Below are 16747 nucleotides of genomic sequence, written 5' to 3' on the forward strand. Positions count from 1 at the left end.
AATCATGTAGTAATGAAGATGAATGTGGAGTCATGGTAAGAAGCATAGTTGTCTACCACTTTCTTCATGTCAAGAAATTTTTCAGCACTCATGATAGATTTGTAACTTAACTAACCATTTGTTACACAATTTTTCAGGTCCTGGTTGTTGTAGGGAGGACTGTTTTCCTTTTGCTTTTCCATAATGGTTTGTTTTTGTGTATAGAAAGTCTTATTGGGTGTTTCTGCAATTGTCCATAGCTGCTTTTTACATCTTACTAGAAAAGCGCCACATTCACTAAATACTTTTTTTTTTAACTAGGGCAAACTTTTCGGATTGCTTTCTAGACTAGTTTTCTCTTCTTGTCCAATAGTTCAAGAATGTCCCCTCGGGAAATTTAAAGGCACCTGGGATGAACTCAGCGCAGCCATGTCAGAAGCAGTTAGATGGCTGGCTTCTTTAAATATTGAATTATAACATCTATGCCATTGCAATTGTATGGCTCCATAGTGTGGTGTTTTTATTATGATTTTATCTTAATTTAATATATTATCTCCTATGTTGTATTATCTCTATATCTCTATCTCTGTCTATATCTATCTATCTACCTATCTATCAATCATCTATCTATCTATCTATCTATCTATCTATCTATCTATCTATCTATCTATCTATCTATCTGCTAACGCTATATTTAAACTAAATTTATATATCAGTGATTGCATGACCTCTGTAGATGCTATCTGTTAAAATAAAATAAAAATTCCTGTCCAAGATAGCATGGCAAGAGAAATTGGGGTAAAGGATGAGATCAATGCCACGCTGGGTGAAAGCTGCATCCATTTCATGCGGCTTCTAACTGTCTGGCTATAGGGGAACACAGTTATATCAAATCTTGACAGATAACATTGTTCTCATTTTAAAATCAGCAGATATGATGATCATTTGAGATTTTTGCTATTTTTTATTTGAAAACATTCAAATAAATGGGGCTGTTATAATTGATTCAAACAATAAGATCTGCCTCAATAAGTTAATTTCATCTCGTATCATTATAGTGGGTAGAACAGGGCTGGCTGGTAGTTAAATTACACAAGGACTTAACAGTGATCTGGAAAAGTAACTAGCCTTACACAGTGCTTTTTTTGTAAAAGAAAAAGGTGCCGGAACTCACACAGGTTATACAACCCGCCTTGCCTACCCTACAAGGTTCCATCCAAAAAAGGTGCCGGAACTCCGTTCTGAGCGTTCTATGAGAAAAAAAGCCCTGGCCTTACACTTGAAAAGAAAAGACAAAGTTGTCCTTACTCAAAATCTTAGCAACTGTGTTTTTCTTGAGTACTTCATTATTATAAGGGTGAAAATAAAGTACCAGAGGAATAGAAACACTCAGGTTATCGTTAGCAGGATAAGATTCATACTTCTAAGTCTCCCTTGAAAGCATGTTCAGCAGTTTGCAACCTGTCTCATCTTTCACAGTAAAAATACCTGCCAGTTGCCAATATAAATTCCAACTGCTACTCATAATTAGTTTCTGTTTGCTGAGTTAATCCTTTACATGGTTTTGCCTGGGGGGAGAAAAATATTCAGTTGAGTGATATTTTCTCAGGAATACAACTAGAAATAAGGAAGGAAAATAATGAGTAGTGGCCGTATAGAGCAAAGCTGAAGCGAGGCAGTACTATCAATGGGTAGTTGATATAAGGTCATTCAACAGACCTTATATACCAGCTGCTGGGAAGAAATATAGCCTCCTTCCTCTCTATGCCTGGAACTTCCCAGATGGACCAGGCTACCCACTACAGCCATGGTGGCAAACCTATGGCACGGGTGCCACAGGTGGCACGCAGAGCCCTCTCTGTGGGCACGCGCGCCATCACCACAGTCCTACGCCTTCAGCTGGGTTTATAAAACCTTTTTGCTTTAGCCCTCCGCCACCGTGTGCAAAAAAAAAATTCAATCAATTTCAACTTCTCACAGGAAAAAAAAATCTCACAAAGTTGGAATTGATTGATTGAACTTTTCAGTCCCACCTAGTCTGCCGTTACCACCGCAGCCACGCCCACTCAATGGACCATGCCCACCCAATAGGCCACAACCACCCAATGGACCACACCAACACAATGGGCCATGCCCACCTGGCACCCGACGATACATAAGTAGGTTTTGGGTTGCAGTTTGGGCACTCGGTCTCTAAAAGGTTCGCCATCACTGCACTACAGTATGAGGTCAATGAACATTGGATTACAGATAGTCCTTGACTTACAACCATTCATTTAATGAATATTCCAATTTATGATGGTGCTAAAAAAGTGACTTATGGCCAGTTCTAATACTTATGACCATTGCACCATTCCTGCAGGGACATGAATGCCATTTGCAGCCTCCTCAGTGGGCTTCCAACAAGCACAGTCAGTGCGGGAAGCCAGAGTCACTTAATAATAATCAGGGCAATTCATTTCATGACTATGGCAAAAAAAAAGTTGTAAAATTGGACTGCAATTTACTTAGTGACTGCATTGCTTAGCAACAGAAGTTCTCACCCCTGTTATGGTCGTACATCGAGGACTATCTTTAGTTGAATCTTTTGGCCAAAACAGCCTAGCTCTTAGTATAGTCTTTTGTTGTTGTTGTTAGTTGCGAAGTCGTGTCCGACCATGGACAACGTTCCTCCAGGCCTTTGCCTTTTGGTACTGTTCATGGGGTTTTCGTGGCAAATTACTGGAGTGGGTTGCCATTTCCTTCTCCAGTGGATCACCTTTCATCAGAACTCTCTGCTATGACCTGTCTGTCTTGGGTGGCCCTGCATGGCGTAGCTCATAGCTTCATTGAGTTACGCAAGCCTCTTCGCTGCAACAAGGCAGTAATCCATAAAAGGGTATAGACTTTAGCTATACAGTTTTTTAAGTTCTGGCATAAACTTGTTTTTTTTTTACCAACTTGTTCACTGTATGCTTATTCCTAATGAAACGGGAAAAATGCCATTATTGGCATTCATAATGAACTTACACTGAATTTGACTTTTGAATAGTAGCCTATTCTAACTAATATTATCCCTGCACAGAGGGAGGAGAGAAATCTTGGCCATCTTTCCATTTTACGTATCGTCCCATCTTCTTCTACCAGTGCAAGAGGAACAAAAACAGGGCCAAACATGCTGTTTGACAAAAAAGGGAGGAAAGGGAGTCTGCTTAAAATGTGACAACCTTCCTGTAGACTTGCCCACTTGTTGAATTGCCACTGCTGGTAGAAGAGCAAAAGGGCAGCAGGGCCCAAATTTTAAGAAAGCGAAAAGGTAAGCTGTGATGGGAAGGAAGTAGGACCTATAAACAATAATGGCCTGCCTAATCACCCTGAGGAGGTTACTGTGCTTCAGGTTTTTCAAAGGGTAGATGCCTCTTTCTTGACCTTTGTTTGTAGGGGACGCAACAACTCATGCAGCAGCAGAGGAAGCACAAGATTTATTTATTTATTTATTTAATTCCATTTATATCCTGCCCTTCTCCGAAGACTCAGGGTGGCTTACAAGCTTAGCAGTAGCCTTCATTCTATGTATTTGCCTGCTTATTAGGGCTTTCACACACACCCCAAGCGGCATTATTACAAAGTCAGCTTAATTGCCCCCAACAATCTGGGTCCTCATTTTACCTACCTCGGAAGGATGGAAGGCTGAGTCAACCTTGAAGATATATTTTTAATCTACCTGTTTGCCTATCAAAACAAACATCTGATGGTTCTGAAGAGCAGTCTCCAAGTGCCATTTTCTCTCCCTAGTTGTTGTCTGCAATTAATTAGTAAACACCTTATATATAGCAAAATTTACCTCTCATCCTGTGGGGTTATTTTTCTGAGGGCGGGTGGGTGAGGGAATTACTATTCGTGACATTTGGCACAGAAACTGGGCATTGTCCAGTGGTGGGATTCAAATATGTGAACAACCAGTTCTCTGTGTGGATTCTGCTTCCGGAAGTCCATTCTGGGCCTGGGCAACAAAAATTTAGCTACCGGTTCTGCCACCACTGGTAGTGTCTGACCTATGTATTTTCCTATGGCAATGTATTCTGCAATTCAAAGAGGCCCAAACAGAACTGGACAACCTGCTTTGTTTGTAGAATACGGTACAGCTGTTCTGGGTTCAGTAAACTGGCTCCCATAACCATCTGCAAACTAACCTCTTTGCAGTTGATTTAAAATAAATCTAATTTCCAGCTGGAGGGAGAGGCTCTAGGCTGGGGGCAATTTTTCTCTCAACCTTTGCAAACCTAATAAGAAAAAAACCCCAAGGCTCTAATTATGAACTTCAATCTTTGCATTCATTTATTTAAAATATTTATATAGCTGCCTGTTGTAAGCCAAGGAGAAAACAAACAACATACAGGTATATAATAGGTTGCATAGCCCAGGCAAATAAAGAACTAAACAACATTAAGCTATTATTGAATTCATTGACAGTCTTACCAAACTGAGAAACCAACAGCCTTTTCCCTCCCCCACACGTGTCCACCCCCACCCCCCAGTAGACTGAGCAGTCTCTTTAAAGGGGCAGTCATCTGGCTGCTACATCTGTCATTTCATTGATTGACAGACTTGATTCAGCTGAGCAGGCTGGCTAGGCCAATGTCCCTTTCCCCCCCCCATTGCTCCATAAACTGTGCACTTAATGGAAGAGGATGACCATCCTAGGCATGAGAAGAGCAATATTAGTCCACGGTGTCAATCCCATGTGAGTAAGTCTGGTAATACCTTGTCCAACGTTTTATGAGAAGGCATTGGCTGTCACGAGCTGCATTTCATGCCATCATCTGCCTGGAGTGGCTGCACCGAGGAGATATGGGAAAAATGGAGGCGGGACTAGGAAGCAGAAATAAGTTGGCCATGCGGATTACATGTGAGGCAGACCGCTAGTATCTTATCAATTAACAATTGATAAAGTCCTCCGTATTTGAGACCTTCTCAGATTGCCTGAAAACCTTTTAATGTATGTCAGTTCAGCAATTTCTCTCTCCGTGGTGCTTTCGAAAGTCCTATTTTTCCAAAACGGCCACTTTGAAGTCTGCCACAGAGTGTCATGGGAGGGGGTTGAAATGCTCTTCAGTAACAAAATAAGACAATGGCTGTGCTCCCTTGTTAGAACCTTCAAGGCTCAAAAGGCAGAATACAGATATAAACCAATTAATTCTCCTGCCCAGCCCATCAGTAGTGTAAACATATCTTGCAGCAGTGTTTTAAGGGATCTTTCCTTCTGGATTCAGACTCCTTTACTCTGGTCCGTCTCATCCAGTCAAGCATCAGTCTTCCCCCAATCAATTTACTGGGCAATTTCCTCACAGGTGAAAACCTGCTAGCCCCTGTTTCTCACTCCATTGGCTAAGCAATATACCTGAGTTCTTTTGTAGCCCCCCAGTTTTCCTGCAGCAGCATTTACCCGTGTAGAAGGTGGGGAGGAGCTGGCAAGAAGATGGATGAAGCATCATGATACAAGCCCAAACCTTGGGTGATTTATATCACAACACACTGTTCCTCAAGCGGTTCATTCTGACACTCCCAACCTCTACAGACATAGTTGAAGCCTTGGTTGGGCAGAAGGCTCCAGGCAGGGAGAGCCTTTTATAACTTCTGCATACTCGTAAGTAGACTTTTTTCCCCCTCCCATTTTTATGAGAGAGAAAAGGCTATCTCAACTTCGACTCTTTTACTTGGTCTTTATAGACTGTCCTTTCTAAGGAAACCTTTTTCTCTTTTTCCCAATCGTGGCCACAGGCTAAATATCTTTTGTTCCATTCTGCCCCTTCCCCTCACCCAGGCATGTGTCTCTTGCATTCAACTCCACATCTTATTTTTATGTCTTTATTAATTCCTGGAATTTGTTTTTGCCTCCCTGCTCCTTAGGAGAAACCTCATTTGAACAGAGGTCTATGATTTTAATTTCCCTACAAGCTCTAAACTGCCCTACAGCTATCGCTAACTCTTAATTTCTTTGCAAATTCTTTCCTTAATGGAACTGCATCTACATGGAGAGAAGTATGCAGTGGGATACCCTAAGACTCAGGCCTAGTACTCTTCAATATCTTCATCAATGATTTAGATGAGGGGATACATGGGGAACTTATCAAATTTGCAGACAACACCAAGCTGGCAGGAATAGCCAATATTCCAGAAGATAGGGCCAAGATACAGAGGTATCTTGACCAGGGGTGTCAAATTGCTGGCCTGTAGGCCAGTTGCATTATGCAAAGGCCGTGCCCACCCCAGCTCCGGCAATGCAAAAAAATTGTGATACGTCACAACACATCACATGAAACAGCGAGTTTGGCACCCGTGATCTTGACAGACTTGAACACTGGGCCTTACCACTGAATTTTATTTTGTTAGATGAGAAAAGTAAAGTTCTACATTTAGATAAGAGAAACCAAATGCATAGATATAAAATAGGGGATACTGGAGTCAATAGTAGTAACTGTGAGAGGGATCTTGAAGTCCTAGTGGATAACCACTTCAGTATGTATCAGCAGTGCTGCAGCTGCCAAAAAAGCCAACACAGTGCTAGGCTGCATTAACAGAGGGATAGAATCAAGATCATGTGAAGTGTTAATACCATTTTATAATGCCTTGGTAAGGCCACACTTGGAATATTGCATCCAGTTTTGGTTGTCATTATATAAAAAAGACGTTGAGTTTCTAGAAAGTATGCAGAGAAGAGCAACAATTTGATTAGAGCATCTTTATGTTGGCATTTTATGTTATAATTTGTATAGAAGCAAAATATGTCTTTCTTTGAGCTCCTCAAATCAATTGACTTATATACTGCTAATATGGCTACTTGTTTTTTCAGCAAGAAAGGAAAATTTATTTGGTTTGCATGTTAAAACACACATACAATTTTTACTTTTTGAACTAGTATATATTATACAATACAGTTATTCATCCATTTTCACCCTTCTGTAAATTGTATTTTATAATGCAGTTCCCCATCAAATATATATTTATATACATACACAAGAGAAAATTGCATAGTAAAAGACATATATTAGGGAAAATTATTTGCAAACAGGCATGTATCAGGGGAAAATTACAAATTTTACAAAATTTGTAATTTGCAAAATTACAAATTTTCAAGTATATGATAAGAAAATACATACAGTTTTTTTTATGAAGGCATTCTTTTAAAAAAGACAATGCAAGAACAAATCCAAGAAAAACTTTACAAAAATGCATATTCTAATAAAAAAATCTAAAATCAAATACTGTAGTATATGTAAATGTATTTTAAAAAGACAATTCAGTTTTCACATAAATGTGAAAGACTGTGAAATATTATATATATATAAATAAATTTTAAGGAAGTAACCTAATATAAAAAAATGATATAGTAAGGAAAAAAGAACAAAAAATCCTGTACTAACGAATCTGTGGAAATTAAATATTTTTCAAAAGAAAGATAGAACTTGTTTTCAAAAAATCTTTAAAAACCAAAGTAGATTAGAATAGAATAGAATAGAATAGAATAGAATAGAATAGAATAGAATAGAATAATAACTTTATTATCACTTTGAATGTACATTAATCAGCATACATTAAAATGAAATTTCATTGCATTTAAATAAAAAATGCAAAAAACCCACTTACCGTACATTCTAAATTATATTCTATTTAATTCTAAATGTATATTTTTAAAATGCTTAAGGTATACAATAATAACATAATAGGGTATTAAAAAGATAGAATTTCTTCCATTTTAGCATTCTGAAAAAATGCTAGATTTGTTGAAAATTAGAGAAAGTGAAGCAAGCACATTTCAATGATGTAAGTTGCAGAGAAACCTACTGAGATATCACTGAACAGACTAAGCATCATTTGGGAGTTTATTTCCCATATTTACTGTGCAAACAAGGAAAAATTATACACTTTGTAGAAAGGAACAGCAAACAAGAGACCACTTTCTGAAACTGTACCTCCCCTTGTCAAGAAGACTTTTGAGATTGCCACTGACAGGAGGAAAAGGCTTGCCTCTGTACTGGTCTTTTGAAACGATAACCAAACCAGCAATAATGAACCCTTAAGAGGTTTTCAGGGCATAGAGGAGGGCTCATATATTTCCTTCCTGTCACTTCCTGACAGTCCCCTGTGGACCTGACTTAAGACATCAAGAACAAAATGGAGGAAACTGAGTTCCTAAGCCTCAATTCAGACTGAAAGAAATCTGCTTTTTTCCATGATCATCTCTTCACTTATTTCCTTTCCCGGAATTCCTTGATAAACCCAGTTTGCACCTCAGGATCAGTCACCCAAGAGAGAAGCAATCACATCCAATGCCCTAGTCATCTTCTTATTCCAGATGCAGAGTGGGACTGTTTACCAGGCTGCTGAGAAAATCTCCAAGCACTTTCAAAAAAAGCCATCTGGATTTATCAAGCAGCTGGGGCTGACTGTTCAAATAGGGTCATCATCCTTGCAGAGATCAGAATTTGCAGTAATGTGCATCATAATCAGCAAATGATCTGAATGCAGATAGGAACTAGTGATGATGCCTCCCATTTTAGATCTTGTGCCATCTGCTCTAAAGTAAACATTAGTTCTAACAAGTGGCTGCAGTAGACACAGCTGAGATAATCTGAGACAAATTCAGGATTGCCACAGCCATGCAATCCTGAGCTCTTCCGAACACCATCCCAAGATCGTCAAGCTATTCTCCAAAGCACTTGAAGGCAGGAGAAAAAGCAACGGATGGAAATTAATCAAGGAGAGAAGCAACCTAGAAATAAGGAGAAATTTTCTGACACTTAGAACAATTAATCAGTGGAATGACTTATCTCCAGAGGTTGTGAATGCTCCAACACTGGAAGTTTTTAAGAGACTGAACAGCCATTTGTCTGAAATGATACAGGGTTTCCTGCCTGTGCAAGAAGTTGGACTAGAACAGGGCATCAAACTGCCGGCCCGGAAGCCGCGCCCACCCCATTGCCGGCAATATCAAAACCGTCCTGATACATTGCACGATGTCACGTGACGTTGCGGATTCGACATGTCTGGACTAGAAGATCTCCGAGGTCCCTTCCAACTCTGTTATTTTGATTCTGTACCATAATAGCTGAAACCCTGCAGCTCTGTAAGCCTGGGAGAATCCGCCAGTAGCCCGGCAATAAGATCTAGCAGTTCAGGAAGGATTGCTGTAGGGCAGCAGTTGCCAGGATGCAAACTGGAAACGTTACTACATCTTTAATGTGCTAAGCGGTAGGAGACAATAAAATCATGGCATATAAATTCCTATTCCTTTCTGGATCATATCACCTGCTCCTTTTCTATTATCCTCAGTGGGATCATGCTGAGTAAGGCAAGCTACTGTAGATGAGAAAAGCACAAAACAGGAATGAAAGCTATTACGCTCATTGTTCCACCTTTCTTAAAGAGCTGTGTTTTATGACCCAGCAGCCCCAGGAGCCTGTGTATCTGGGTTGCTTTATATGGTGCTAGAGTTGGGCAGGTTGCTTAGAAATGATCTAACGTAAGGGCATGAGAAAGATAGTCGGCATTATTTGATCAAAGGCCCATCTAGTCCATCACAGTTTCTCAGCTAAGTGCTTCTGAAAAGCTAATCAACAAGACATTAACTGGTCCCATTACCATTGCTGCTTTTCTTTGCAAATTGATACCAACCTAATTACTCTTAGGCACAGCCTTGCCAAAGTTGATTCTGCCTGTTCTATCTGAATATCTCAAGGAGAATTTTCTGAGAATATCCTATCAGTTGGAAATACATGAGCCTTTTCTGTTGTGGCCTCTGTGCTCTGGAAGACTCTTTAAAATCTCACGTCATCGTGAGTAGTCACTTCCATATTCTAATATTCCATTAAGTCAAGCTTAATTTTACTACTCAGTGGACATGTCTATGTGGTTTCCTTCTCAGGAATATGAAAGTGATTTGCAGCTGCCTTCTTACAATTCCTATCTCTGCCATCTTAAGTATTTGCCAGAACTGATTTGCTTAGGATATTTTTAAGGTCTAGTAAATACATTAACCAACCAAGAGATTGTGGTTAGGCTTACAGGTAGCCTTCGACTTGCAACAGTTCATTTAGTGATCGTTTGAAGTTACAAAGATACTGGAAAAATTGACTTATGATTGTTTTTCACTCTTCCAACTGTTGCAGCATCCCCTTGGTCACGTGGTCAAAATTCAGCTGCTTGGCAACTGACTCATATTTACCATGGTTGCTATGTCCTGGGGTCATGTGATCCCCTTTTCAATTTTCTGACAAGCAGCGTCAATGGGGAAGCCAGATTCACTAAACAACTGTATTGCTAACTTAACCCTGGTCAGTATCTCTTTACTCTCCTACCATCGGGTAGGAGATATAGGAGTATAGCCAGCCATACCAACAGGCTGAAGAACAGCTTTTATCCATGGGCTGTTAGGCTCTTGAATGGGAAATAATTTTATAATTTTATGTATGACTGACTTGCGAGACCGGTGTGTTGTGCAATTAGCTCACATGGTGTAACAAGATGGTGGGTTTGTTGTCACTGTGAGTGGGGGGGGCATGAAGGGAGGCTCAGCCAATCTCAATGTATACATGGTTGTGCTTTGACAGTAAAGGTTCATTCATATCTAACAACTGCAGTGATTCACGTAACAACTGTGGCAAGAAAGGTTGTAAAATGGGGCAAAATCCATCTGCTTCAGGGAAGGTGAAGAGGAAGAGTTTTTGCATTTACTCTCTGATTATCTTCCTAGGATAAAATCTGGCAGGCAGGCATTCTTCCCTCTCCCTGTTGGATTTAGATCTGTGTTGAATTTCCATATAGGTTCTGAGACAAGGAATCTGAGGTGTTTGCTATCTTGTGTAGATTATTTTTAATCATGAGTTTGAGTCAGTTAAATGTAAGTTTAATTAAAGAAAACTAAACTCTCAGTTTTAGCAATTCAAACAGTTTTCTGACCTCACCTATACTATGCTGAATGAAGCTTCCTGGCACATGGTTTGAAAGAATGAAATCTCAGTTGTGTAAAAGAGACTTAGTCTCTTGTGTTCCTCCTCCTCCTCCTCCTCCTCCTCCTCCTACTCCTTTTCCCTTTCCTTCTCCTTCTCCTTCTCCTTCTGTCTAGATCAAACTTTAGACTGCCAAAATGAAGCCACCTTCTTGACTTTGTCTGTTGGCCAAAAAATAAGTCATTGTCAGTACACTGTAATTAATTCATCACTTGCAAAGAGAAAATTCCTTTCTATCACTCTGGTTCCTATTGAAAGGAAACATAGCAAGGTAACCTGACATCTTATACTGGTGAAGATAGTAAAGAGTTTGGCTTGTCAGAAGGACCATGCATGTGAATGCTGAAGGTTTGGTTGCAAATTCCACATATACTGAATGGTAAATAGTGCCATCACATGGCTGTTTAGGCAAATGACAATATAGCCAGGGCTAAATGATCCAAAAGGGACGCGGTGGCTCAGTGGGTTAGGACGCTGAGCTTGTCGATCGGAAGGTCGGCAGTTTGGCGGGTCGAATCCCGAGTGCCGCGTAGCAGAGTGAGCGCCTGTTACTCATCCCAGCTTCTGCCAACCTAGCAGTTCGAAAGCATGTAAAAATGCAAGTAGAAAAATAGGGACCACTGCGGTGGGAAGGTAACAGCGTTCCGTGCGCCTTTGGCGTCTAGTCATGCCGGCCACATGACCACGGAGACGTCCTCGGACAAGCGCTGGCTCTTCGGCTTTGAAACGGAGATGAGCACCGGCCCCTAGAGTCGGAAACGACTAGCACGCATGTGCGGGGGAACCTTTACCTTTACCTTAAATGATCCAAGCACAGTCTTCCCCAATTTGACATCCTCCAGATATATTGGAGTTTCCTTTAGCCACCATGACTAGGAATTTTGGAGTTCTAGCTCCACCACATACAGCTCCACTTCATACGGTAAAGTTGCCCTAGAAGCTATATATTTAGAGTAAGTCTGTAGATTGCAGTTACAGTTGAGCTTTTAATGAGTGTATCACTGTTAATGGCCAATGCCAGAAACAAATCATACCATTTATACAGTCGGCAAGTATGATTGTCATTGAAAAGGATACCTTATAGGGCTACCCAACAACTCAAAACTCCCTCGTTGTTTTATCCATCTTTTTTTTTCACAAATACATTTATAGAAGATGGTAGTGGTGATGACAAAATCATAGGTAGATTTTAGTATCATTAGCATGCTACACCTTTCAATATCACATCACCCAGCTTCCTCAGCCATTTCATGTGACTATTGAAAAACACTGAAGGATCCTATAAAATAGCTTCTGTTTTAAGGGAAACCTGTTTTAAGTCACACCATTTGGAATCTACCACAGAGAGATAAATGGTACCAAAGCAAAGTCGTATCTTCAATTCCTGATCTCTGAGAGGATTTAGAAGGATGCCACAGTATCAAAAAGCACTAATTCAAGAAAGACTGAAAGAGATACATTTTCTCCATTAGTACAAGCCTGAAACTGGTGAAATAGGAATTGATGATTCTCTAAACAGAAAAGATGTTTTTGTAAACGAGGGACTGATGACCCAAATGTGTTAGAACAGTCACAAGTAGGCATATAGTTTTTGAGTTGAAATAGCAGAAGGAAGAGGCCCAGGATTTAAATCTCAAGATTAACTTATACAGAAATAATGATTACATTTTCCGGTGCTGTTAACTGGAGAATTTTTTCACATATATGAGTATCTAATTTTTTACACTAAATATATTACTGTAAATATTACTTTTTTACAGTATATGTACTTTAAAATGCAAAGCTGGGAGAAATATTTGATTGCCATATCTGGTGTCAAGCTCTGGCATCAAACAAAAATATTCATGACATCAACGGATGGAAACTAATCAAGGAGAGAAGCAACCTGGAATTAAGGAGAAACTTCCTAACAGTTAGGACAATTAACCAGTGGGAAAACTGTCATCAGAAGTAGTGGATGCTCCATCACTGGAGGCTTTTAAGAAGAGTCTGGATAGTCACTTGTCTGAAATGGTATAGGATCTCCTGCTTGAGCAGGTGGCTGGACTAGAAGACCTCTAAGGTCCTTTCCAGCTTGATTCTGATTGATTGATGAGAGTAGCCAACTCTAAAAACTTGGCCCTTCAATCAGGTGAAATCCACTCAAATTGCAATGTTTCCTCCATGATTACTATCACTTTTTCAATCATTTTACCCAACTGTGGATGTTTGAATATTGACCTCTAATTACTTTTTTTTTAAAAAAAAGATCCACTGCAGGCTTTTTCAAAGTACAAACTCCCTTGATCCCAGCATCCCTGCTAGTAATCCCATGGGTACATGCCTGTAACATCCATGTTGCCACATGGGCAATAATATGGACATAATTTGTCACTGATTTTTTTTCCCTATATTTTTTCCTGTACTGTCTAGACTGCCATTCTGGAACGTCTCTGTGGTTCTCTATCCAGTCCTAACCGTGGCTGACCCTATTTAGCTTTCATCACAAGCCAAAGTCAACTTGGTGCTGCAAGTTGTTGTGGCACAGGGTTTTTTAGAAGTCTAATCTGATTTTTTTTCTTTTAATAAAGAGACATCATGCTTTTGCTCAGAGTGGTCTTTTTGATGTTCACAAAGGTATTTTCTAACAACTTGTGTTGAGAAGTTACAAGCTACATCGTGCAATGATGTTAGAACATACCCTCCAAACAACTTGACCGTGTACTTGGGTGTCAAAAACTCAAATTGATCCAGCGTAACTAAGTAAAAGAAGTTACCAGACAGTCCCATAATTCACTTTTCTTCTCTAGCAGCAACCAAGATGATCTGACTAGAACAGATTTCACGCCAGCAAACACACTTACACAAAAATAAATCACAACTAACCTATTAGAGTTTTAGGATCAAATTCTGGAAGGAAGTGGTTAGTAATGCGAATCAGCTCTCTCCCAACTTGAAAAAATTCAACAGGCTGCAAACAGACGGACAGAAAAATAGTTCTTTTTTGCTGCAGATCTTGGCAAAATTTATTATTTCAAATTGGCTTCACACTGCCTTATCAAATTTGAATCACATTGTCATCCACTTACACTCTGTCTTATCACTTCAATTTCCTCAAGTCCTCTAAAGCAGACTGGAGAGGACCCTGGGAGTGATTGTGTCAATTACTTCAGCAAATACCTTATTCCATGGATCAACTAGGGCATTGACAACTAGGAATCCTTGGTAGGATTACTCATAAAACTTCCTAGGCCATCTGGAATCCTTGTAGATCTAATAGCCTTTTCAGAAAACTAACTTAGAAGGCCCAGTGGCTTTACAGAGATTAGATGTAGCCATTTAACCAAATGATGGGTCATTTATGACAGTGGGGAGAGCCTTGAGATCCCACCAGAAATACAAATATAGCCTAACACAACACAGCAGAACAGAATGTAGTATCTGCCTGATGTTCATGTGTTCTTATATGAAAGGAATCCCAGTTCTTTCTTTTACTGTAGTTTTTGCCTTATTCTGTCTCAGAGGCCATTTGATCATTTCATTTCTTCTGCTCTTCTTTCCCAACAGGTGATAACTGTGAAGTGGATAGTCGGGCAGGGCGTTGTGTTCCTGGAGTGTGTAGGAACGGAGGTACTTGCACCAACTCGGCAGATGGTGGCTTCCAATGTCAGTGTCCACCTGGGGGCTTTGAAAAACCATTCTGTGAAGTATCTGTACGCTCTTTTCCTCCCAAATCTTTTGTCATGTTTCGAGGTTTGCGCCAGAGGTTCCACCTGAGCCTTTCTCTTTCGTAAGTTCGGCTAAAAAAGCAGTTTTGTAAGAACTGCCTTTATCTGCCATTGATGGTGTTGAATTTTGTCTTGCTGAATTCCATTATACATTTGCCCCGGCTTTCAAGTTAGATTCCTCTTTCATATTGGAGGGGGCGGGGGGAATTCCTAAGATATTCAATCAAAGTATCTCCATATGTGTGAGGGTTTTTTAAAAATTTTACTAGGGGAATGATTATAATTGTTGCCAACTCCCACTTTCCTTGAACAAATACTCAAATGTAAATCAAGCAGAAATTCAACAAGTGCAGGTTTCCTGAAAATGTGGTAGAATGATTAGTTGGGCTCTAGCTTGTCAATCCTGGGGGGGGGGAATGACAAATCTACTCTTTATTGATGATTTGATAGGAATATAATTCTTTCTGCAGTCCTAATACCAAATGGCAATTGCACCAGGTGACTTGAGTACAGTACCAGGAAAAATTGTATGAAAAATTCAGGAGTTGTAGACTCCTAACTTTGTGGAAATTTATCTAGTTTGCTTAAGTACGTGTGAAAATTCTAACTCTTTATATTACATCGCTAGATTTGCTACTGTAGAGCGTGGTGGTCTCTTAATGTACAATGGACGTCTGAATGAGAAGCATGACTTTCTGGCTGTAGAGATTGTTGACGGGCAGGTCCAGCTGAAGTACTCTACAGGTGGGTGGGGCCCATGGGTCCATGCTGTCCTCACTGCTGTCCTCAAGAAGTTGCCATTGTATTATCGAAAGAATGGTACTTGCTATAAAAAAACTTTTTACGTTGAGAATCTTATAGAAGCTGTACTTTTTCAAAATTAGTAACTCCTGACGAATTCTCTGAAAACTCTTCTAGTGCAACAAATGAAGACACATGAAACCCTTTAAAGTCCCTTGCCAAACAGAATAGTCCTTTATTACAAAGTGGTAGTCATATTTCCAGTCATAGGAAAATTTAAATACTCGTAGCCAGGCAAACATGAAAAGTGAAATACTGTATTTTGTATTAGACACTCTTTCAACATTCCTGCTTCCTTAAGATAGCAGTCGGTGTTCTAATTTTGAAGCTTCAGAGGTTGGTGAACCTTCAGGTATTTCATTTAAAAAAAAAAGCACTTCAGCCTGCAACTTCTAATGTGGCCCATAATTCAACTTCAGAACACTTCTATATGCAAATTTGTAGTTGGCAGATGTAGCTATAAATGTTTGCTTTAATCAATTGCAAGGGTCACAGAGAATTAGTCTGTAGGCTAATATACCAGATTCTGTATTCGCACCCATTACATTTGCATGGCTGATCTGTACAAAAATGTCAGTTTGTACTTTAGTTGGGTCATGTGACTGATTCTGGGATGATAGCCCAGAAAAATTGTGGACTATATTTATATCAACGTAAAGATATATGTCTGAATGACATGATAAGGGGGGAACATGGAAGGTGGCAAGATAGTATATCTATACATGCAGCTCTTTATTCACCTGCTTATATACATAAGGTAAGTATCCACATATCATATCAAGTCTACAGGTTACAAAGATTCAAGTGCTGTCAGAATGAATGCTAATGCTGGAAGCCATGTTCTGTTTTAAGCTGCAGTTTAAAAGCTTTACTTTCATGCAACATAGCAATATTCCAAATCACATCCTTTATTCACAAGGTTCCGTCTGATTAAGCATAAAAATATTATGGGCTATTCAACTTCACAGACAAGGTTCAAAACGGAAACATCCTAAATATAGTTACTGTATTACAGAAAATGGCTTTCATTCCAGGGAGTTTAAAATGTCAATAAGGCAAACTCCAGTCTTATTATTAAAGTATTCTTCCTTGCTTAGGTGCAAAAAATAAATATCAGATTTGTTGTGTTTTCACCTGGTCTAACAAGAAAAAGAATAGGTAAAAAAGTGGACATCTACAGTTATCCTTATGAATGTTTAGCTAGTGAAAAAATATAAATCCTTCCATTCCCCACCATCCGGTCAAAGGTGAAGAAGCTTCTTGTATGAAAAG

General features: G+C 39.6%; 1 protein-coding gene across 1 annotated transcript in view; it reads left to right on the top strand.

Annotated features, from left to right (window-relative positions):
* CELSR3 (cadherin EGF LAG seven-pass G-type receptor 3) overlaps positions 1-16747 on the top strand; it is a gene marked incomplete at its 5' end in the record, with an annotated part of 103329 nt that overhangs the window by 33270 nt on the left and 53312 nt on the right. Inside the window, 2 exons of the mRNA XM_081319071.1 lie at positions 14514-14736; positions 15303-15418. Coding sequence (XP_081175197.1) covers positions 14514-14736; positions 15303-15418 — 339 coding nt within the window. The remainder of the gene's footprint in view (positions 1-14513; positions 14737-15302; positions 15419-16747) is intronic.

Source organism: Vipera berus (genome assembly GCF_964194415.1).
Source record: "Vipera berus genome assembly, chromosome: 2".
NCBI classification, from domain to species: domain Eukaryota; kingdom Metazoa; phylum Chordata; class Lepidosauria; order Squamata; family Viperidae; genus Vipera; species Vipera berus.